The sequence below is a fragment of the Accipiter gentilis genome, chromosome Z (assembly GCF_929443795.1).
Source record: "Accipiter gentilis chromosome Z, bAccGen1.1, whole genome shotgun sequence".
Lineage (NCBI taxonomy): Eukaryota > Metazoa > Chordata > Aves > Accipitriformes > Accipitridae > Astur > Astur gentilis.
The window spans coordinates 8520127-8544092 of NC_064919.1; the positions used below are offsets into that span (position 1 = coordinate 8520127).

The following is a 23966-nucleotide window of genomic DNA, read 5'->3' on the forward strand; positions in this document are numbered from 1 at the left end:
ACCCAACCAGTTTAAATCTGGCCCAGATTATAAATATTTCAGTGGCGATGCGCGCGCCAAAACCCACCAGCGGCCGCGGCACAGGCTCTTGGCGGCCCCGCCACCGTGGCGGCGGACGCCCGGCCTCGGGGCGGCCTCGGCGGTGCCGGGGCAGGATCGGCGGGGCGGTGGCAGAAGGGGCAGCAGGGCGGTACGGACGGGCCGCGGCCCCGCAGCCACCCGCCCTCTCCCCCGCGGGGGGGGGGGGGCAGCGTTTGCTCGGCGGCGGCGCCTCCGAAAGCGCCCCGGCACCACCCCCCCGCCCGTCCCCTCAGCGCGGCGGGCTCCTTCCCGCCTCCCCACAGCCCCGGCCCGGCCCTCGCCAGCGGAGGCGATCCCACCTCAGCCCCGGGCGTCGGGGCGGGACCGGCCCGCCCCGGCCCGGTAGGGCAGCGGAGAGGCCGGGCGGGGCCGGCCCGAGCCGCCGCCGCCTCTCCGTCCCCGGGCGAGCCTCGCCTCGTCCGACCGCTGCCCTCCTCGCTGGCGGCGCCATGGAGCGGCGCGGGGCGGCGGCGGGCGGCGATGTCCCCATGTGCCAGGCCGTCCTGCCGGCCCACGCCAACCACCGCGGGGAGCTGAGCGCCGGGCAGCTCCTCAAGTGGATGGACGCCGCCGCCTGCCTGGCAGGTAGAGGGGCGGCAGCGGCGGGGCAGGGCGGGCGGGCGAGAGAGCGTCGCCTCAGGGCGGCGGGAAGAGGCGGCCCCGCCGCCGTTCGAGCCGGGGGCCGCCCTGGGCAACCCCCCTCACCTCAGAAACGCGCCTTAAACTCGTCGGTGTGCGGGGACAGCGTCTCCTTGGCTGAACACCGGTATCCCCCTGCCGGTGTTTGGGGATGACAGGCAAGGAGGAGGAGGAGAAACGTTGCCCCTGGGGAGCTGGCGGGGGGTGGGGGGCTTGAGGGAAGGTTTCAGCCGAGGGGAGTGTGTGAGACTTGGGGGTTCAGGTTAGGAACAGGCGTCAAGGGAGTGAGAAAGCTTGTGGGGCTGGAGAGGAGCGTCAGGTCTCAGGGGAGAGCGAAGAAGGGGCAGTTGGGGTGAGGAGAATTAAAAAAGAGCCACGGAAGGGAAAAAGAGAAACACGAGAAGGAGGAAAAGTCCTAATTTAAGAATACTGGCGCATGGGTAGAAAAGAATAAAACAACCGCAAATCCAACCAGCGTGCAGAGGACTGCGTGTCTGGTGTAACTCAGCTTTGAAAACTTAAATCTCCTCAGCTAACTTCTGGAAGTGAAAGACGCATCTAAAGCACCAAGAAAACCCAAGGCTCTGCCATCTCCGCTGACAGTGAACTCCGTTTCCAAGCACGGCTGCATACATTAGCAGTCCATAATGAGCCTTGCGGAGAATAGCGGGTATATTTGGGGAGCTCATGTCTGGATGGCGTCTCCACGCGACGCAGTGACCGTGGTGCGCTCGCGGCGTAGGTGTGTGCCACGCTCGGTGCAGCTTTACGTAACCCACTCTTCTTATATAGAAAGAGTTGGGATCCTGGAGAACTTGTCCCACACGATAACCCAGAAACTACCTAGCATGTAGCAACTTCCCAATATGATCACACCTTTTTTTTTTGAGACTTATTCTAGCACGAAGGAGTCATTTGATTTCAGCCCTTCAGTGGTTTACCCCAACTGTGCTCTTTGTGGAGGGACTCTGAACTGATCTCAGCAACCCCTGAACTCGAGTCCCTGCTCTGAGGTGGTAGAGCCCCAGCTGCTAAAACCGCTCGTCCTTGCTCCCTGGACTTCAGTTAAACTGTGATCTTCATCAGCTGCAAATCTGTCACTTTCATAATTGCTTTTACTTGGTTAGGCTTAGGGCAGCAGCAGTAATTCACACCACAGGGCTAACCCCACCACCCACAAAGGATTTTTAACATCTTTCCTTGCTTTGTTTTTTCTGACCAGCAGGTCAAGGGAGGTGATTCTGCCCCTCAACTCCACTCTGGTGAGACCCCACTTGTAGTACTGTGTTCAGCTCTGGGACCCCCAACATGGACCTGTGGGAGCGAGTCCAGAGGAGGGCCACAAGAATGGTCAGAGGGCTGGAGCACCTCTCCTGTGAGGACAGGCTGAGAGAGTTGGGGTTGTTCAGCCTGGAGAAGAGAAGGCTCTGGGGAGACCTTACAGCAGCCTTCCAGTACTTGAAGGGAGTCTGCAAGGAAGCTGGAGAAGGACTTTTTACAAGGACATGTAGTGATAGAACAAGGAGTAATGGCTTTAAACTGAAAGAGGGTGGATTTAGAAGAGATGTAAGGAAGAAGTTCTTCACTGTGAGGGTGGTGAGACAGTGGAACAGGTTGCACAGAGAGTTTGTGAATGCCCCATCCCTGGAATTGTTTGAGGCAAGGTTGGATGGGGCTTTGAGCAACCTGATCCAGTGGAAGGTGTCCCTGCCCATGTCAGGGGTGAAACTAGATGATCTTTAAGGTGCCTTCCAACCCAAACCATTCTGTGATCCTGTGATAAACTCAACATGCCAGGCAGGGATTTGTTTGGCTTTACCATCTTTCCCCTGCATTAGTGCCAGCTGGTGCAGTTGCAAGTGCCTGGGCTTTGCACCTTCCTCATTTCACATCCTGCTGCTTTAGATGCGATCCACCTGGCTGTCTACTTCCTCACTTTTGAGACTATTTATGCCTATCACCATCTTACTCATCACCTTGCATTACCTATCACTGTGGTGACTCCAGGCTCTTAGGTGTCAATGACCTCTTCCCTTTCATCACAGTTTGCTGTGTTTCTGGTAAGTGTCTTCATATGTGTTACCCTCATATTTTCAAAAGGAACTCCTCAGATACTTATAATTCCTGCACCATCCTCTAATTTCTCCAAGCATTTTCTTGCGATGTTCACTGAAAACATTGGGCTGCTTGGGAGTGAGAACTTCTGCCTGTTGTGCAGTGTGATTTTCTAGGTTTCCTGTTAGTCCTCTCTTTCGCTTCTGACATTCAGGAAACTTTTTGGAGCAGGGGTTCCCTGTGTTTATACAGCTCTTTATGTGGTGGAGATTTAGCCTCTGACTTGGAACTCTAGGTGCTGTGGTCAAATAAATAGTAAATCACAATAACTTGCTGTGAAAAGATAACTATTGCGCTATTAGATATTAACAGTAAAAAAGAAGTTTACCTTTTCCAGATTAACTTTCATAATTAATACAAATAGGGTGCGTTATTTTTCATAGCCAAATGCAACTTGGGGAGATGAAGAACACAGTTCTAATTTTGGTAAAATATTTTACAATAAGTAAATACTTGGGTTTGATTTTTTTTAAATCTTGTTTGTATTTTTTTTAATTCCTGCATTTTTAGTCCAGCACTGAGGACATGTACTTAACTGCTTTCCACTGCTGCGACCACACTAATAAGCCAGCAGCTCTTTCTCCTGTGTCTGAGAATCCTCAAATGATGTAAAACTTCCACACTGGTCTAACATAGCCAGTATTCATGACATCCTCTTTTGAAGGAGATTGCTGAGATTTCCGTAGGCTTTTTAATACTTTGTGACTCTTTTTGTCCTGCAACATGCTTGTTAGCGCTCTCTCACTAGAGTGTTCATTTTTAGAGAAAGACCTTAAATCGAGCTTTTCAGACTGACTAGGATCATTATCATGATATAGTCTCATCTCCTGATGTTAACCTGATTTCATAGTAAATATTAACTTTAATCTTATTAAACTTCTTTTTTTTCTAAGGTGTCCACTGCAGATTTGCATTAGGGTGATCACAAAAACTGGGATCTGCTGTGTTTCATCTCTTTATCTCATGCACAAGTATATAGGTGAATAGCTTGCTGCAAATGCAATGTAGTAACTGTGTGTCCATATGTCTCTTTTGAAGCTGAGAAACATGCTGGTGTGTCTTGCGTGACAGCATCTATGGATGACATACAGTTTGAAGAGGCTGCCAGGTACAAAATCAGCTAACAACAGTCAAATGTTTTCATTCTAGAGATTCTTATTTGGCAGAGTTAAACTGAGGCATTATAAAATCTGAGATAGCAGGCCAATGAACTCCCCAGAGTCACAGGGTTAAGTCTCAAAATTGCTCTTTCCTATCTGTGATAGCCTGACCCACCTATTAAACAGATCAATTTCACAGGTGCAAAATAAACTGTAGTTACTTTGACTTGGCAGCCTAGATGCCAGGTGAGAAACTGATGGCCCAGTGATCTTTGGCTCTAGTTAAAGTGAATGCTGCAGGCCATTACTTATCTCTGTTAAATAAGAAATACATACCTGTAACAGTTATTGTATTAATTTTTCATTGTTGCGAGTGCTCTTTCAGTTTATTTCTTGCCACCTCTTTCTTTCAGCTCTTTTAAAAAAAATGTGTTCATGTAACAAAACAGAAATGTTTTGCATTTGTGATCACCAAATATTGAATGAGTCTACAAGATTATACAGGACTTAATTTTTGTTTTACCAATTTTTCATGATTTTCCAAGGGATAAAAGACACTGTAAGAGGAAATAGCACATTTATTACTAAACCATATCTTTACAGAAACGTAACAACATGACTTTTTAGTTTTTACACCTTGCAATCTGGAAATTAATCAGTATTGAGATGGGATGGACCTGGTTACACAGACCAATGCATGTGCAGTTGTCCTGACTGTGAACCAAGCGACATTGCCTGTCAGATGTACAGATGATGTCAGTTTAAAGCTGTTTGCAGTAGATGAGTGTAAAATAAGCATCCACTCACACTTCTGAACAGCAGTTTTTTAGAGTAGTGGCCATAGGGGTGAGAACTAGAACCAGTAACAAAGAAGTGAATATGGTCATACTGAATCTGGAACTCAAGAAAATTTCTTTGTCTGTTTTACAAAATTAGTTTTAAAGTGTTTGTCCTGCCTGTAATTGTTCTGTTTTTAATTTTGTCCTTAGGAAAAAAAAAAATCTGTGAAAACTCTAAACAAAGAGTCCTACAAATTAAGTCAGGGTAATGTTTTCCTTTCAGGCATAATATTTCGGACTTCAGTATCTTCAGAGCAATTTTCTCTCTTGTTTCTGAGAGCAGAACAGAGCTGCTAAAATATAATGAAAATACTTTTCCTTCCAAATTTGTTTCTGTTTCTAATTCTCCTTCCACTTGTGGTGCAAATGTTTCATTTTTAAAAAGAATAGAGAGTACAAGCATAGTAACTGTGAAGTGGTTTCAGTAATTATTTTTCAGCCTCAGGTCGTCCCTAACATCCTGTTTGTAGCTTACTGTGTCATTTCCTAAATTTTGCCAGAACTTGTTGATTATACAAATATCTTGCATAAATAAGAGAGCTCTTATATCTCACTATAGTAAATTAAAAAGGTGTTTTGTAAGTTACCTGCTGTAAGGTTTCATTTACCTAACTCAGGTTCCCTAATGTTCTGTAAGGATTAAGTCTTCTGTGCATATTTCTTTTCAGTTGACATGGAAACAGAGATTTCAAAAAATCTATATATTGCAAAACTCAGTTTTGTGCCATGATAACAAATAAATCCTTCTTCTTTGTCTTTTAATATGCAGCAGTTCAGTGGTAGTAAGAACATCCGATTTTAAATTACATTTATTTCAATTTTGTTAGTGCTCTATATGTGAATCATACTCAGTTCATTCTGATATATTTCAAAAGCTTTCTGCCAGTTACAAGTGAAAGTTTGGTGTTCTGTGACTTCTGCTTTTATCTATCTATCTAAATGCCCAAGCTGATCAGCTGTCTTGGCTTAAATCAGTTTGACCAAAGTCAGAATACATGATATAATGTAAAACATTTCATTTTGAAACAGCTCCTGGAAGTATATGAAAAGACTTTTCCCTATCATACCGTTTGACCATCTCAGTCTGACATCTTTGTTTTCTGATATGGCTGTGGACCCCAAGGGACTAGGCTTTTCTGCAATGAAATGTGAGTTCAGCTGCATAGACTGCTTGGAGCACCAATGGCGATGTCAGTTAGGGAATCTAATGTCTGTGAAGTCCAAACCTGCTTTACTGCAGCACTGGCTTCTCAGGCTGAGTGAGATCATGTGCAACTGTGTTGTGTTGTTCCCACCCTGCAGTTTCCTCAAAGGTGGACAGACCCAGACTTACCTCTCTCAATCTCTCTTATGCAATGTTTTCATGCAGAGGAAGAGAGGTGACCAGGGAGGTGTCACTGACAGAGGTGAAATAAACTATTTTTGTAGAGAAGAATAGCACCCTGCCAGTAAGCCTGAGACTGAGACCTCTGCAGTCTCTGCTGATACCTCATGGACAATCCAGCATCGTGATGTTCTTGGCAGGGACCATGACATCCTCTACAAGCATCTGTAGAGACCCTGAACTCTCCCTCTTTTAAGGAAAGCCTCACACTCACTGTCAGCATGTGTCATGTTTAACCATAGAGTTTATCTAATGAATGTATTCTGTCTTTTTTCACCTTGTACTTGTCATTACCTCTACTGCTGTGTTATTGTAATCCTCTTGGGAGTGTTATGACAGAGTCATAGATACAGAAATACAAAGTCTTCAGAGGTGTTTCAAGGTACTTGACTGAGTTCTGTCTCTAAGCTTTCTAAAGCCTTTTCACAAGATTGTAATGTTAACTTCTTTTCCAAGCTTAAACATAAATATTGTGTTATTGTTCTGAACACATTCTCATTTTTGTAAATGAGCTGGTGGTTCCCTTAGCTGTGCAGTTTAGAACTATTGCATTAATGATTGTGCTTTTTCTTTGCAATGGATGATGGAAAAACTGCTTCTGAATATGTTTTTCAAAAGCTAATGAGCACTGTGTATCTGCAGATGGTCTTAATTCTTTCCTCTAACCATTTCTCCCCCATCTGCTCAAAGGCTTCTACTTGTGTTCTTGAATGTGAACAAGAAAGAGAAGGTTTCTGTGTAGTTGGTTGTTCCTTTCTGGTACTGTAAAGGAGGAGGTTTCCTGTTCCCCATTCTAGTGTTTGGTAACAATTCATTTGAAGTTCTGGCATTGAGAAAAGCAATTAAAGAAAAGCCTTACCTTTAAATGTCAAAACCCTATTCATTAAATAATGAAGAAATTATAAAGGAATTTTTTTTATAAACTGGGGTCATAACTGTGCCAAATCCTTAGATGTAAATGCCTGTTTCATAGGTACTCAAGTGGTCTGAGTTATATTTTGCAGTCTCAGATGTAGCTAGCTGCACTTTGCCTGCTCTGAGACTGATCTTTAGCAGTTGTAGGTTAGTCTAAATTCCCTGAAGGCAGTGGCCTGATGCCCAGTTATTTTGGCCGTGGTTCTGACTTACCATGCACATCATGTCCTTTTACTGCTCTGCTCAGTAAGACAATTTTAAGTAAAACTGCCTTCTTTCCAACCTTTCAGCATTGCCTTGTGTTAGGGTATTAGGGATCTGAAAACAAGGGTTACTCTTGTTATCAACATGTAACAGGTACTTTAGAAATTCCAGAAGGAAAGAAACTTTTTTCTTATTTAAATTTTATTCTATGTAGGTAAAAATGTATAATTCTGTTAAGGTATTCTATGTAGGTAAATGGGGAAGAGCAGTTGTTCAGAGGTATGCTGTTAGGACAGAAGCAGCGTGCTGCAGCCCTGTTCTTGGCCAAAACTTGGAAAGTGATCTCTTTCCCCATCCTTCAAGGATGTCAAAGAGCACTTTTTGTCCTGGGATTATTTCTTCACGTGCATGTTTCTGTATGCTAGAGAAATCACATGGAGTATATCTTGTGTGGTTTTGCAGCTAGATGTACTCAGTGATTTGGTGTAACTCACAGCAAGATTTGCCTTTGAACAAAAGCAGAACCTAGGCCAAATTTTCTTGGGGGATGTGATGGGTTGACCCTGGCTGAACACCAGGTGCCCACCAAAGCCGTTCTATCACTCCCCCATCCTCAGCTGGATAGGGGAGAGAAAAAATATAACAAAAGGCTCGCGGGTCGAGATAAGGACAGGAGAGATCATTCACTATTACCGTCACGGGCAAAACAGACTCAGTTTGCAAAACATACTCAATTTATTACAAATCAACCAGAGCAAGGTAATGAGAAGTAAAATGAAATCTCAGAACACCTTCCCACCACCCCTCCGTTCTTCCCAGGCACAACTACCCTCCCGGATTTCACCACCAAGCCCCCCCAGCGGCACAGGGGGACAGGGATGGGGTTTATGGTCATCACACGTTATTTTCTGCCGCTTCACCTCCTCAGGACAAGGGCTGATCACACTCTTCCCCTGCTCCAGCGTGGGGTCCCACCCACGGGAGACAGTCCTCCACGAACTCCTCCAACGTGGGCCATTCCCAAGGGCTGCAGTTCTTCACGAACTGCTCCAGCATGGGTCCATTCCACGGTGTGCAGTCCTTCAGGAGCACACTGCTCCAGCATGGGTCCCCCACGGGGTCACAAGTCCTGCCAGAAAGCCTGCTCTGTGGGCTCCTCTCTCCACAGATCCGCAGGTCCTGCCAGGAACCTGCTCCAGCGCGGGGTTCCCACGGGGTCACAGCCTCCTTCGGGAACCCACCTGCTCCGGCGTGGGGTCCTCCACGGGCTACAGGTGGAGATCTGCTCCACCGTGGACCTCCCTGGACTGCAGGGGGACAGCCTGCCTCACCAGGGTCTTCACCACGGGCTGCAGGGGAATCTTCGCTCCGGCGCCTGGAGCATCTCCTCCCCCTCCTTCTTCACTGACCTTGGTGTCCGCAGGCTTGTTTCTCTTACATGTTATCACTCCTCACTCCGGCGGCAGTTTCTCTCCGTCCCAACTTTTTCCTTCTTAAAAATGTTATCACAGAGGCGTTACCACTATCACTGATTGGCTCGGCCTTGGCCGGCGGCGGGTCCGTCTCAGAGCCAGCTAATATGGGCTCGCTCTCTCTCGAACACAGGGGAAGCTTCCAGCAGTTTCTTACAGAAGCCACCCCTGTAACCGCCCCCCCCCCCCGCTACCAAAACCTTGCCAAACAAAACCAATACAGGGGACCTGGGGCCTGGAGCACACCTGACGTCATACAGACATCAGCAAGGAGAAGGAATGCTAGTGTTAAGCTTATGCAGTTTTCTGAGTGACTAAAATAGTTATTGCGCATGAATGAAGTCTGACTGATGCATAACAGTGATAAACCTTTTGCAGTGCATTTTCAGTACAGCATGGAAGACACAGACTGATTAATGAGATTTGTTTCACTACTGTTAAGAATACCTAGAGAGGCAGGTTCAAGCCCTTATTAAGCTGCATGATTACATACCATAAGATGTTATTCTTCTTAACAGGGTTGGACAAATTATTAGCATCAAAGCAAAGGTGAACAGAGCATTCAAAACCAGTATGGAGGTAAGAGATCATCAGTCTTATTCCTAGTGCTATTTAAAGAGGAGAGGTGGGAGGAGTAGAGGAATGCAACATGGGTCCAGTCTTACTTGTTTCAGAAGGAGCTTTGTGCAGATATCTAAAGAGTAACACTGCCTAATGGAATTGTGGTTTCCTAATGACTACTATATTTGCATGTTTTCTGTAAAATAATCCATGTCAAAGTAGAAACTGGACCCTGAAGCCTTAAAATCTTTGACAGGTGTAATGTACAGGATGGGATAGGTGGCGTTGGTCCAGTCCAAAGTTATTGACCTCTAAGCAGTCTTTGGATCAGAGCTAGGATCCACTGAATGGGTAGAGTTCTAAGTATTTTTGGAACTTCTGTATTTTGAAATACAAAAATATTTATCTCAGGTGTATGCATGTTCTTACTCTTCATATTGTAACAAGTATGCAATGCATTGCCCAATCACTTACTTGAAATAAGAATTGAACCTTAAGGGTACTTTCCTCTGCATTGTGGCCAAGTCCAATTCTCATTAATATTAATGAAAGTGATGCATTTCACGGACAATGTATTCCAAAAGGTCCTAAAAATGAGAAAGAAATCAGAAACTTTGATGTATGTCAGGCCTGTTTTACAGGATCAAATACAGTGTTTCACCTTCAAGTGTTTGATTGTGTTTTATGCATTCATACAGACTTTTTTGCTCATACAGATCTTCAGAAAGATTCAGATGAGGACTCCAAATGGCACAAAAGTAAATGCAAAGAGATAGCCATAAAACTAAATCTAAGTGTCTTTCCTATTTTTTATTTTACCCCCCAAATGATGCTAAACATACATACACGGTTGTTGTACTAGAAAGATTTTCAGAGCTCAGTAAATATTGTGATGTTCTTATGTGTTCAGAGATGTATCAGTGATAGCAAGAGCAGTTTTTTTACCTTTTTCTTTTAGGTTTAAGAGACTGGGTGTGATTAATTTGATAAACACTGCACCATTTTGTCTCAACTCAACTGACAATGATATAAATACCTTTTTTGTCTCCTTCCTCCACTACCTCCTTCCTTGTAGGTTGGCATCAAGGTTACAGTACAGGATGTTTTGACTAATGTTGAAAAAATTGTGAGTGTGGCATATGCAACATATGTAGCCAAACCAGTTGGTGGTGGAAAGGTATTCTTTCTGTTTTCTTTTATGCTTGAAGTTACTGGGACTAAGTTTCTGTGAAATAACCTGACTTTTCTGGTTGTGAAACACAGGAAAATGCTCATACCTCTTTATTCTGATCAATAATAGGAAAACAGCATGAAGTCCAGATGTTATGGAGATACTTCTTTTTTCCACATCTCTGCTCTGAAATTGTTAGGCTTTTTTATTGTTTCCACTTCCTCTTGCACTTTCGCTAGGAATAGAACCAGTGTCTTTGTAAGGGCTGCAATTTTGACAGAGACAAGCACTGGAAGAGAGATCCCTTTGAGTCTGCACCTTCTCTCTCCTTTTCAGAAACTGACCTATATACATCTTGAAATCTGCAAGGGTGTCGGGCGTGGGGTTTCTTTATCCTTCACTCCCTCCTTTTGAGGAGATTGTTCAGACATCACTGTTCAGATAGAAGAGATTATTTTTAAGCTAGCTTCCAATCTAAATTAATTCTTTGCTGTTTATGTTAATGAGTTTTCATGCCAATGTTTCTTCTCCCCAGTGTTTGGCTCCCCAGAGGTATTAGAAATCAGTCACGGTACTGTTTGGCCTTCACATTGCTGTGCCAGACAGGCACAGTTCTTTTAAAGTTTTCATATGAGAAAGGCCAAATATTTCTCAGATCCTCTTAATAAACTCCCTTTATATGTAGTATTCAACTTTCTTGAACATGAGTGACTAGAATCATATATCTGACTTACCTGTCTCATTGAATGTATTATAACAGTGCATCTGCCTTTTTAACATCCACCACAGGTTGGCAGAGAGCAGTCATCCCATGAGCAATTAATATATCCAATCATTTCTGGTTTCCCTTTTGCAATGATATATTACAGTTTGCAGAAGAAACAGATTGGAACAGTTTTACCAAAACTAAAGCCCAGTTTATCTCTGAAAGGTTATTGGCTGAATTGATTACCCTGAAAGCACTAAAGTAGTATAAAGTAAGGATTGTTTATTATTGCTTTGATATCATATCCATGGCGTCAACCCATTTACCTTTTGCCCAAATTTCCAGAGAGGTTAATTCAGGATTAAATTGGTGATGATTAACTAAGATTAGGCTTAAGACAGGAATGCCCCAGATGGAGTTTGAGACTTCAGTACAAATTCTATCACAATTTAAAGTCTTGGAGAAATTAAAGATCATTTTTTCAAATCCACTCTTCTGAACAACTGTTGCTAAAGTTGTGCAGAGAACAACAGTATGCACTTACTGTCTTAATCTTTTAGCTGGGCCATCTGCAAAAAGCTAGGAAGCTCTTGAGGAGGGCCAGAAAGGAGGCAAGGAAACTGCAGGAGGGTTTGAGTGAAGACTCAAAGACTGAGAAATATTAGCTGCACCACTGCAAGACACACAGTGTTGAATTTGTCTGTGTTGCAGTGCTTGTGCATTATTTTAAGGTTTCTGAGGCTAGACCTGGTAGACAAATCACACAAGTGACTGTTTAGTGGCACCTCTGCAGTATTTATCTAAATGTAATAATTTTCTTATGCCACTACAGGTTTGGATTCAGTTTGTCATTGAACTGACATACATAGGAGTTTGCACTTGAGGGGGAAGAATGTCTGATCTTGGCAAGAGAAGCATGTGTGTCTGGGCACAAGTAGCATTTTGGGCATAAATGTATAGGGTCTGAAGCTGCACCAAGTGCTGAGTGTTCACTTGTTTCTCCAGCTCAGAAGACCAGGGCTTCTTTGCAAATGGGTCCTCAGATAGATGGAATAGGATATGTGAGTACGGAGTGAATTGTGAAAGAGGGAGCGAGCTATTTGTGTAGTTAGTGGGAGTGGGCTCTGGGGTACACTTTCCCATAGACTACACCACTGATCAATGCGACTGGATTATTTTTCTGATACAAAAATTCAATACTCAAACCTTCATATTAAGATCTTTTTTTCTTTCTATTTTTCTTTCTTCTTTTTTCTTTTTAAAATGAGAACTGTCTTAAACTGAGTGTGATCTCATGGACGTTTGTATTTAAAAGCTAAAAGCACTTTGTCATTGAGTTTTAACAAATGATTCTGAAAGAATAATGCAGAATCTCTTGAACTTTAATGCTGCACTTGTTTGTATTAATAGAACTTGTCATCTTGGACAGTTGATAGCAAAAGGTTGTAGAAAATGCTGATGCTGTTTTAAGTTCAAAGTGCACTTTGTTATGATTATGGCATTCAGAACACTTTATTTTTTTTCTTCATTTGCATAGATTGAACTAGAACCTGTAAACCTTCTGTCTACAGAAGATCACCTGGAGCACACCCTGGCTATTGAGAGAAGGAGAATTCGACTGGGCTATGAACAGGTCTTTCAGAACCTAATGCAGGAGAGTAATAAGGAAGGTGATTATTGTGATTAGCATAGAAAACAGAACAAACAACTTATGGGCAGCTGGAAGGGAGGAAAAAAGCAGACAAAATATCTGAGTAGAGCTCCTTGAGGTGGTGGTATCATGGAGAAAAGCGTGTGCCAGATTTGTGAGGGTGTGTAAGACAGTTATTCTAATAGAGTGGTATTTCTTTGTCTTCCAGAAATTCCAGATTTAAAAATGCAGGATTGAAGGTGAAGCATGCATTAAATAGGTGTGAAATGCAGATCTTCATGTAGGTTATATGTAAGGTTTAAGTGTTCACACAGGACTTTACAATATGGTAATAAAGTCCTGTGACACTAGCTATAGTTTAGATAGAAGGATAAAATTCACTCAGGCTTATGGCTGTGTCTTTGCAAGAAAGCACTAAGAACTATTTATGTCATAAGATCATTCTCAACAAGCAGGAAAACTTCATTACATGGAGGTCAAAACAGGTAAAAAAAAATGTAAACTCCTCATGACCAAATTGGAAAAATTGAGCCAAGAAACAGGTTCATCTTTATTTCTGATAGTAATGTCTGTTCTCAAAGGCAGTTGTGCTCAAAAGTTGCTTTGTTGCCCTGCAAAAGAAATTATTCACAACAGTTAAGAAATATGCTGATATTTGGAAAATCTGAACTGTAACTCTGTATAAACAACAAACATTATGTGGTTTTACTGAGGAAAGATGAAACCTGTTGTAAATATAAATTCTAGTCTTAATAATTTAATAAGACTGCATAGAACTGAAGGGACTTGTTTGCTACAAGCAAACAAGTTATATATCTTCATGGTAACTGTCTCATGGGAGACAGCTTAATACCATGAAAGACAAATCAGAGGTTGATGATTTTCGTTTCCACTTCCTTGCCTGGAAATTTCCTCGAAGGATCTTATCATTGTTAGCACCAATTCATGTCCTTAAGGAGACAGAACAAGCAAAACAGGGGAAGAGAGAAGAACATACTGCGTGTAAAGGTAGCAAAATAGGTATAAGTCATATCCAGAAAGTGAAGCTTGTCTTCTGAGTGGTTCTTATGCAACAACTTAACTAGGTCCGAAGTGCAAGTTAGTCAAATGTGTCCACACATTTATATAATCATAAAGTTAGTTAATTATGGCAAAAGTCAAAAGTACAATTCAGGTCAAGTAGCTTCTAGCACAGATATGCACTTTTAAAATGACTGACATCATCTCAAGCCTGAATCTGTTCTTGCAAAATATAACTGAAAAAGCCAAAGATTAGAGTGAGGATGTGTGGCTAAACATTTGAAACTGGAATTGGAAATGCTCAGATAATGGAAGTTGGTTACTGATTCAGATCCATATTTCTGATTTTTGTGTTCTATATGGTCTCTGGTAATCACAAGATTTGTAACAGGTTATGAAATAATCATGTCATACTCTAACCTTAATTAGACACATTTGTACAGGTGCCCATCATACATGGTACTCAAAATCTTTGAAAGGCATTTGAATAAGTGATAGACTGCTCTGACAACATCTGTTAGAGGTCGTGCATATCAACCATGAATAATTGCAAGCACATGCTGAGGCTGTTGGCGGCCTGCATTCACAGCTAGCCAAGTTTCACAGTAACTGGTTCTGACACAGCTTCTTTAAGGGATATAGCGAGGGCTGAGAAGAATCACTGTGCTGTGATAGACTACAGGGTGCACCATCCCCCACCTCTTATGTCTCTTGGAAGAACAGAGTAAATCTTCAGACTCTTGCTTCCCTTGCAAAGAACAGAGGTCTTCTGTGTCTTTCTTTTTTTCCTTCTTTTCATTTTGTCTGAAGCAAATTGCATGCTTCAGTAACTGGCGGTATTTTCTTCTTGGCTGTCAGTTACTAGCTGAAATAATTCATTAATACATTGCTGCTGTATTTTAGATACTTTTGAAGAGGAAGATGCAGTTTCAACTGACCTTACTCATGTACAGAGTATTGAGCTTGTCCAACCTTCTCACGCAAACCATCATGGAAACACTTTTGGTGGCCAGATCATGGCTTGGATGGAGACAGTGGCAAGTATTTCAGCAAGGTACTTCTCTGCCTCATAGTATTTGCATATGGTTCTAAATGGCTGTGATTTTAATATTAAGGGTTTCACAGGGATTTATTTTATGAAAAATACAGACCTAACCCTTTGTGACTTTTCTTCTGCCTCAGATTTCAGGAGGCCTTTGAACTATTTATGTGGTATAGTTCCCACAGCATGCCACACCACTGTGGGAGTCAAATACTATTCTTCTGTTACACATACAGACCCTAAGGCAAAAGAGGCTATGTTATCTTCCTGTGAATCTCTGCAGAAAGTCATCATTGGACATAGAAATAGAAACTTGGTCTCCTTGTGGTTGGTGGAGCGTTTTGAAAGAAGAGTTACTTGTGAAGTTGGGATAAAACCAGTACTGACGCTGTATCAACTGATATCCAAAAATGAACAGCCTTCTAAATGTTAGTCTGCAGATCCTTATGCCAGAAGAAAGACTAAGTCAGAGAAGAAGAATCAAAAGAAACAGGTTCTGTTTTGTTGGTGAGCACACAGATTAGATGCATAGCCTTCAGTAAGTCACTTAACCTTTCAGTCTTTCTGAGTCCTACATCCTATAGGTTGTAATATTTTTAGCAGTATATAGGGCTCTGACATCTTCAGGTAGTGAGTGCGAAGTATTTTTGTGACACTGCTTAGTGTTGCTTGTTGGTATGGCCTAGACATATAATCATTTAATTTCTGTTCCCCTGAAATCAAACCGTTGCTTTTCTCCCTCCTTGTTCTTGGACACTGTACAAAGCTTCTTTGTAAGCAGCTCTTGAGTTTCAGTTTGAATTCTCCTTGCATACCAAGTGACCTAATTCACTGCAGGGATATTAGATATGTTTTTGCTTTTTAACTTTAATAATTAAATGACTTCCCCATTCATTATTCATATAGTTTTGATTTGTAGCCAGTAGTTGTACTGATAACAACAGATTTTCTGTAGTGGTTGTAGAAACAGCTTGTTTTAGTAACATTAGAACGCACTGACCTTACCCCAGTGTGTAATTTCATTGGCTCTAAAGGGACTGTTTCAGATTTTGCCATAATATTTACCTGTTTTCATTTGATATATTTTACCTAGTGAGAGTCACATTTAGCTTTAAAAAAAAAGAGAAGGAAAACATCAGCCAACCAAGTACTGAAAAAATTGTCTTTGCACTAATGAATGTCAAACGTGATTTGTCATGTTGAAAATTTCAGGAATAATAGCTGGTGACAGAGGCTTGTTGAAGACAGAGATTTTGTAGTTTATGCTTGAGAAATATCTAGTCTCACTACAAACCTTTTGTGAAGCCACTCACAATTAGTCCTGACCTTTGAAGGTGCCAGTTAAGAGTTGCTATGGCCACAAACTCTGATGGAGGAACAGATGAGGAGGGCTAAACCTTGACAAATTTCTAAGGGCATTTTAAAGGTTATTCACCCCGCTTCTCCCCTCTCCCTTCTCCCCCACATTTTTGGCTGGACAGTAAATGAAAATCTTGCAGATAGCAATATAGCCATTTGAACATTAGTAATATTAGTTTGAACTGGATCTGAACATTCTTATTTCTTATACTTGCAGTAAAAGAATTCAGGGCATAGTTTTCCAGGAAAAATGGAATATTTAGGCCAAATTTCTGGTTTGTTCCCTCTCTTATTTTCAATAATATTGTGTTTGCATCTTTATAGTGAACATTGTAAATAAGATCACCATTTAGCATTTTAAATCAGAAGAGCAAATTATTCTTAATGAAATTACAAAGTCATTTGAATGTATTAGTCTATTAAAAAGATGTCCTAGTCAATTAATTACCTACAGATAATTGTGTGCGTTTAACAATACTGATAACGTTAGTTTGCAGAGTGCAGTTGAGTCAGCTAGGAATGCTACAAAATTGTATTTTCAAGTTTAAAAACTGCGCAGTGAAACATCTATTCTCAGATGTGCATATGGGATTCTTACTGAGGAGTTTTGCATACATGCATGACGATAGAGCATGTTTTTTCAAAGTCTAAAAACAAATGGCGTTATTATGTATTGTTCCCTATTCATGTGGTGCACAGAGATCCCAGTAAAGAGTGGGGCTTTCACAACATTTAGAACTGCTGAAGAAACCTAATTTTTGCCCACTCCGGAAGGCTGCAAACTAGATCCCAATTCCACAAAGCCTTAAGCTGTATCTGTACAGCAGATTTTCTTCTGGAACGTCTGTGAGGGTCAGAGAAGTGACTAGAATTCCCTAGTGTAGATAACACAATATTGCAAAACTTTTCCTTTAGCGGTGTAGCTGGGTTCGATCAGGTGCATATCTGTTTGTCCACTGTACTGGTCCAAAGAGCAGCTTTGCTAGTCTGCTCATGGAAAGCATACTTGGCTGGCACAGACCGTATTCTGTACTAGACCAGCAAAGTTTTACCAGGGTGGCTACAGGCTATTTCACAAGCAGTTCAAAGAGATCCAGTAGGACAACCCAGCTGAACCTAACTACGTGTAATTGAGCACAGTACAGGATCACATCTGAGATAAGAAAAGACAGGTGAGTAGATGCACTATGCAATTGGAAGGACAAAGGGAACAGAGCTTTGTGTATTTGTAACATACTTTTGGACCCTCCACTCTTGAAATTTAGCCAACAGTTCTGTGTTTCTGAATTGGTGAGTGATCAGTTCAACATCTTTCTATCCCTTTGTATGTGCAAAGATGAGTTTCCCAGCTCAGCACCAGTAACAAACTGCACCTAATATAGTAAACAATACCAAGTTAAAAAAAAAAAAACACAAAACCAACTATGCATTTAACAGTTATATGAATAGTTTTTTATTCTTATTTCATGTAATACTAGCAGAAAACATCTGACAAAGAAGCAAAAAAGTACCAATATTAAAAAGAATAGGTAGATGACATTGCTTTGCTTGAATGCTGTTTCTGGTGCACAACCTTTCTGCTCAGGTTTCTTTTAATTGTTTAAAGGCTTTATGATCTGGCATTTTTACGTGCTGAGCAATATCCTACTCCCCATGCAGTCATATAGAAATTAATGAAACTCTGTGAAGTGTTTACTCTGTAGGTAAGGGATTCGTGGTCTGGCTCCAGAAGAAGGTAATATCAAGCAGTGAGAATTAATTAGTCCATGTTTGTAAAGTTTGTTGAAAATGAAACAGCATGACATAAGTGGTATTATTATGTTTGAAGCTCAAATTATATGCTCCTGTAGCTGCACATGTTAACTGTATTTCAGTGGGTTATGGAATAAATTAGTGTAATATAGTTATTTTCTAGGTTGTGCAAGCCTTGTTGCTCTAATCACTACCCACTTCAAACCTAACAAAGGAGGTTCTTTAACTCAACTGTATGTTTTGCTCTGTCTCTCTTGCTTTCCTTTTCAGCCGCCTTTGTCATTCATATCCCGTCTTGAAGTCAGTCAATATGTTTAAATTCTGGGGACCATCCATCGTGGGTGACCGCCTTGTCTTCAATGCAATTGTGAACAATACATTTCAGACTAGGTAAAGCTCCTCATCTGCTTGTCTTCCTTGACTTCTCCAGCAACAGCCTAACTGCATGTTTCAGGTTTCAGCTATTGGTAGGATTTGCGTTATTGAATGAATTACTTTTCAGCTGGAGCTTTGAGGGATATACCTGTATCTGTATCTATAACTATCTGTCTATATATGCTTTTTTTTTCCTTTTTCTCAGTGAAAGTTTTTGAAAATTTATTCTCTGACTTTCACTCTCAATTTAAAGATAGTTTGTAACCAAATCCCAATCCTGCAAACTCAGACCATAAATATCACTTGGAAATTCAGGGATTTTCAAGGGATGAGTTGGTCCCACAGCTTTGATTCTTCAGAATACTCCAGCTTGCTGCCAGGATCTTCCTGTCCTGGCATCCGTTGACAGGTCTGGGTTCTATTTATTGCTGGTTAACGGCAAAATTCATATTTTGTTTTGTTTATTTCTTCCCAGTGTTGGTCTGGGTGTATGCAGAGGTGAAGCTTTGCCAGTTGCAGTTTGGAATAAATGGCTACAGCCCAGGCTGAAATTTTATCTTTAGTTGAGTATATGGCCACTGTAAGCATGAAACATAGATTTTGGCACACTGAATGCCTGGTCCTGGAATTTAGTGGTGTGGCTGTTGTCCAATCTTGCACAGATCCTGCTTGCTAATGGTTACTCTCTCTTTCTCTCTGCTATGCATGCGCTATCTCCTCTGCAGTTTTAGGGCTACTGTTGTGTTTGCCTCAGAGAGAACAACTCTCCTGTGACCTTTAGCAAAGGGATAGCACCTCTTTGCTAGACTGTTTTGCCATCTACAGGAATAGCTCTTTGGGCCAACAGATGCTCTGGTTATGCCAGGGATGTGACACAATTTATGTGGAGCCCTGTTCCAACAGGAGAACATGTCCAGAAGTTTCAAGAGGTGTAGCAAGACAAGCCACAAGAAGGCAGAAGCTAAAGTAATTCCTCCTCCAAATTCTGTACATGTGACAGATGTTATCCTGGTATTGCTGTTCTATTGCTGTTTTCTCTGTAGGTATATTTGATCCCTGCAGAATGCTAGCAGGGCATGAATTACCTTTATACTATTCTTCTGCTGAACGTCAAAACAGTATCATCTTGTTCACTTTTGCTGTCTGTTCTCACAGTATGCTTACTGGTGTTCATATTTTGCTATTTAGCTCAATTTCAGCTCTTTTTATTAATGCTATTTAGCTAGTGCCACCTTCTATTTTATTTCTGAAATGTGTCTGTTCAGACTGAGTAATTTATTTTGTATGCTACAAAAGGTATTTCAGTCAGGCTTCCTGCACACAGGAAGGTGTACAGCTGCCCTTTTTAGAATGTCTCAGGGCTGCTCCTGCATCACTTGTAGTAGTTCAATAATTAATTTAAACTTCTATTTCAGTGTGGAGGTTGGTGTCCGTGTTGAGGCTTATAACTGTGAAGAATGGATCAAGGACCAAGCACGGCATATTAACAGCGCGTTTCTCATTTTTAACACTGTAAATGACAAAGGAGAGCTGCTCACCTTCCCCAGAATCAAACCTACTACAAAGGTCAGCTCTCATCCTCAGGAGTAGGATGAATGCATACATGAGATTATGTGGTCCAACCCAGCACACTGCATGTCACACAGCCAGCCACTATAACCTTGCTGGGAAAGCAGGACTGAACAGGGCACTGAAATGCATCTTCTTGCAGAAGAGAAGATCTCTGAATGAAATGTTTGCCTTTGAGTGAGAGATTTGCCATTGTTAACTTCAGTCACCCAAAACTGAGAGGTGTAGTAGACGTAGTCATCATTAGAAATTCTGTAATTAGTTGATGGGCAGGGAAGAAGAATCTGCTTTTTGCAGATTTTTGCACCTGTCTATATCTGTCCTGTGCAATCTCCACTGTCTGTAGATGAAATTCCTAAATGTTCAGTGAATAAAGTTATTTTTATGAACCCTTAATGAAGATGAGAAACAGAGTTAATAGAGAAGTTTGTAGGAATCAAATCCCATGAAATGGGTGGGCTTTCCTTTCCTTTTCCTTTTCCTTTGACATGGAGATCTCAGCATGTGTTTCCCTGAAAGCAGTTCATGAAGCACTCGGAGCAGTTTGAATACTGTTGTTTAATTATTTGCTGTGATGTCACTTGTCATTAACCTTACTGCTCCAATTATGAGATTTTTAGAGAGCCAGTGTAGTCAGAAGTGAAAGATTATTTAACATCAGTGAACTTATATTTTGTAGGATGGCAACTGGACAAATAAATCAAGGTGTCCTATGTACTGGCTGAGGCAGTAAGGTTCACTACTGCCCATTACAGGCTGTTCCTGTAGAGGAACAGGAAAAACTGACTCTTCCTCTAAAAAAAAAAAAAAATCCATAGCAGGTTAGCTTGTGTCAGAAAAACAGTGCTTCCCTTAAAGACCTGCTTAGAGGGGCATGCACAAGTTAAGTGTCACAATAAGAACCTGTACACCCATTCCTTCAGAATAAAGCAAACAAATCTGGGGAAATAAGTATATGTTCAAAGTACTTTAGACTTTCAGTGGTCATTTGACTGAAAGTGACAGCTGGTATGGTAGTACTCTATAAAACAGACAAGAGATGTCTTCAAAAAATGTTATGTAGAACTTGGTTTAAAGAAGGCTGAGATGCACTAATCTGGAGATTCTTCTTATTCCAGAAGCTACATGTCAGTTCATAGAAGCTGAGGAAAAGAAGCTTTTCCAAAGTGGCATATTCTTCAAGATAACAAGTCCTCTTAACCTTTAATACAGTTTGGTGCGGTGTATGCTCTTTGGTCACTTCGTGCTTCAAAAAAAATCCACTCTGGCAGAGTAATAATAAGGGAAGGGAAAGACCTGCCACCTTTAAGGGCAGATTGCATCTTTTTGCACAGTCCTTGCTCTGTGTCCTGGATCCGTGTGTACTAAAATACGAATTCTTACATGCTTCCTTTGTGCTTTGAACATCAGATGATGATGAATTGGATTAATAGTTTATTTGGTGGGTGGCATATTTAGAAAGAGTAGAATGTGTGTGATGCACTGCCCAGCTGCCATGGGTTTAGGACCAAAAAGTGCTAGGAGTATGCTACTGTGACATAACTTTTTTATTGGATTGCTTTTGCAAATTTAAGGGAATATTGCTAACTCAAAAGTAAACCACTGGCTCAGGTTAATCTGGGGAAAGGCCAATGTACAGAGTACAATTCTTTATTTATTAATAGTACATCTCTGGCATTTGTCCATCTGTAAGAAATAATTTTTAGTTGTCTTTTTTTAGACTGTGTCCTAAAATAATCAGATGTGTTACTGTCTGGTTTACCTTTTATAAAGGATGGTATGAGGAGATACCATGGAGCTATTGCCCGAAGGAGAATTCGACTAGCCAGGTATAGTTGGGTTACAAGGAGAACTTGATTTTGAAAACTTAATTTTTTAATTTATCCTATAAAAAGTAATCATTTGTTAAGTAGTCAAAGTCTCCTCAAATGTAACTGTTACATTTCTTAAATTTCTGAATAATTTTGCCTGAGTTGTATTGAAATTATTAGAGGCTACTTGTCTCAAAAATACTTTGCTCTACAGGTTATTTTGTTTCCCCATCTTTCTTGGGAAGTAAAAGGCCTGTCTTGCAACCGGAAATTTATAAAATGCCTGTAAAGTATTTAGAAGACACTTAAGCCTATGAAATTTATTGTTTCTAGTATATATAGAAGTGTGAAGAACCAATTCATGCTATTTTTTTCTTTTGAATTTTGTTTTAGAAAATGCATACTGTCTGCTAATGAAGACAAACCTTCTGATCCCTGGGAGACAAGCAACCAGGTAATCTGTAGATCGTGCCCTGTTCTCTACTTGCTTAAAATGTGTGTATTTATACACTTTTTGGGTGTGTAAAACAGTCGTACAGGCTGTATCTGTTTCCAAAGTGGACCTTCTGTATTAAGCATTATGATAGTCATGGAAGAATGGATAAATGTGTAATAAGATGAACCTTTTTTTTGTTCTGAAAAAAAGAGAGCTGTTTCACTATTGATTTAAAGTAAGTTTTGTACAAAACATAAAAAATGTCTTTAAGATAGACACCTTTAAGAAGTGGTCCCTTAACCAGCAAAGCAGTAACGTCTTCTGCAGATTTACATCCGAGTGTCCCTAGCTTTTAAAAAGCTGAATTCTCCTGTGGGGGAATTACTTTGGGGTTTGGGTTGTTGGTTTTTTTTCCTTTATCCAGCCACTGATTTTCTCAAAAATTGCTGTAAGGAGACCATATATTAAATGCTAAAAGTGGGGCAAGAGACATGGCAATACCAACAGACAGATGAACGGTGAAATAGCGTAAACTTTGTTCCTACAGAAAAGAGAGGTGAAAACATATGTCCATTCCTAGATATTCTGCATCAAGGGGTACGTGTTTCTAGCTTGGACATGCTGGGCCATAGAATGTAATGTGCCTGTGTCATGAAATGAATAGTGATGAACTTGAGTTTAGGTGGACTTATAGACACCCTAAATATTGTGTCAGTGTCAAATTTTTGTAGTTAAATTTTCATTGCATTTAAGATCCCAGTGCCTCCCAGAAATTTTACCAAGTCTTTTTCCATTACATGAAAAAATAAATAATTGAGAATTATAATGCAGGAAGTTATTTGCTGTTAACAGTGGCATCTCACTGTTTGAAGAAGCATTTCTTTTCTGCAAAACAATAAATATGCACACAGTGATAAAAATGGCTTACTTAAGATTTATTTAATATTAAATTAAAACCTGTCATTAAGACTCTCAGGCTGTATTCTCTATATACAATGGTTAAATGAGAACTCCATCCACTGTAGTGAAGCATAAATAATGGATATATTTGTACTTTCTCTGCTCCGAGCCTGCTGTGTAAAGCAATTGCCAAGACAGACTGCAGCTTGATAGCAATGAAGAGGTTAATTTCCTAGTAGGTTTCAATTACTTAGGAGGAAGATGGACAAAACCACTAATTTAGTGGTCTGAGAGGTTACCTGTATTATATCTCTGGTGGTCACAGTTTTTCTGCACTGCTTTATAATTGGAGAAGCCGAAAGTAGTATTTTGTTGTTGTTTAATTAGGGTTGTTTTGCCAACAGCCATGTGAGCACATAATCTAGCTATTGAAAGTATTTAATTCAGAAACTATTGGACTGTTTTCTGGAAGGAAAACACTTATGGGAAAAACAATGGCATTTGTTTGCGATTGAGGGGTAATGATAGAAAAAGACCATCTCATTTCTGCAATGTTCAGTGAAATGTACCTTTACCCCTTCATTTTCAGAACTGTATCTTGCATTTCAGGCATATGTGAGTTACAGCAATATAGCTGCACTGACACACCTAGCAGCGAAACCAGGATGGGAAATAACCAGTACACTGGATGATGTAAGTGCATAATTGTGGCATAGCTGCGTGGCCACTTTAGTTATGTTTCTCCCTAAGAGTTGGGTGGAGAAAAGCAATGTTTTACATTTGTAAATAAATACATTGGCTTGGCAGTGTTTGCTTTTACTGTGGCTAAGGCTGAAAATCAAAACTCCCAGAGTTTCTGTGAAG

The 23966-nt window shown here is 41.0% G+C and overlaps 1 protein-coding gene across 2 annotated transcripts in view; it reads left to right on the forward strand.

Annotated features, from left to right (window-relative positions):
• Positions 1-363: 363 nt before the first annotated feature.
• ACOT12 (acyl-CoA thioesterase 12) overlaps positions 364-23966 on the forward strand; it is a 33688-nt gene continuing 10085 nt past the window's right edge. Inside the window, exons 1-11 of one of the 2 annotated variants that reach the window (XM_049796409.1) lie at positions 365-666; positions 3874-3943; positions 9268-9328; positions 10386-10487; positions 12725-12857; positions 14762-14912; positions 18282-18401; positions 19802-19952; positions 21729-21784; positions 22160-22220; positions 23712-23795. In XM_049796409.1, the coding sequence (XP_049652366.1) occupies positions 531-666; positions 3874-3943; positions 9268-9328; positions 10386-10487; positions 12725-12857; positions 14762-14912; positions 18282-18401; positions 19802-19952; positions 21729-21784; positions 22160-22220; positions 23712-23795 (1125 nt within the window). In that variant the 5' untranslated portion in view covers positions 365-530. Of the gene's footprint in view, positions 667-3873; positions 3944-9267; positions 9329-10385; positions 10488-12724; positions 12858-14761; positions 14913-18281; positions 18402-19801; positions 19953-21728; positions 21785-22159; positions 22221-23711; positions 23796-23966 lie in introns of both variants that reach the window. The other variant, XM_049796410.1, reaches the window with a different exon arrangement.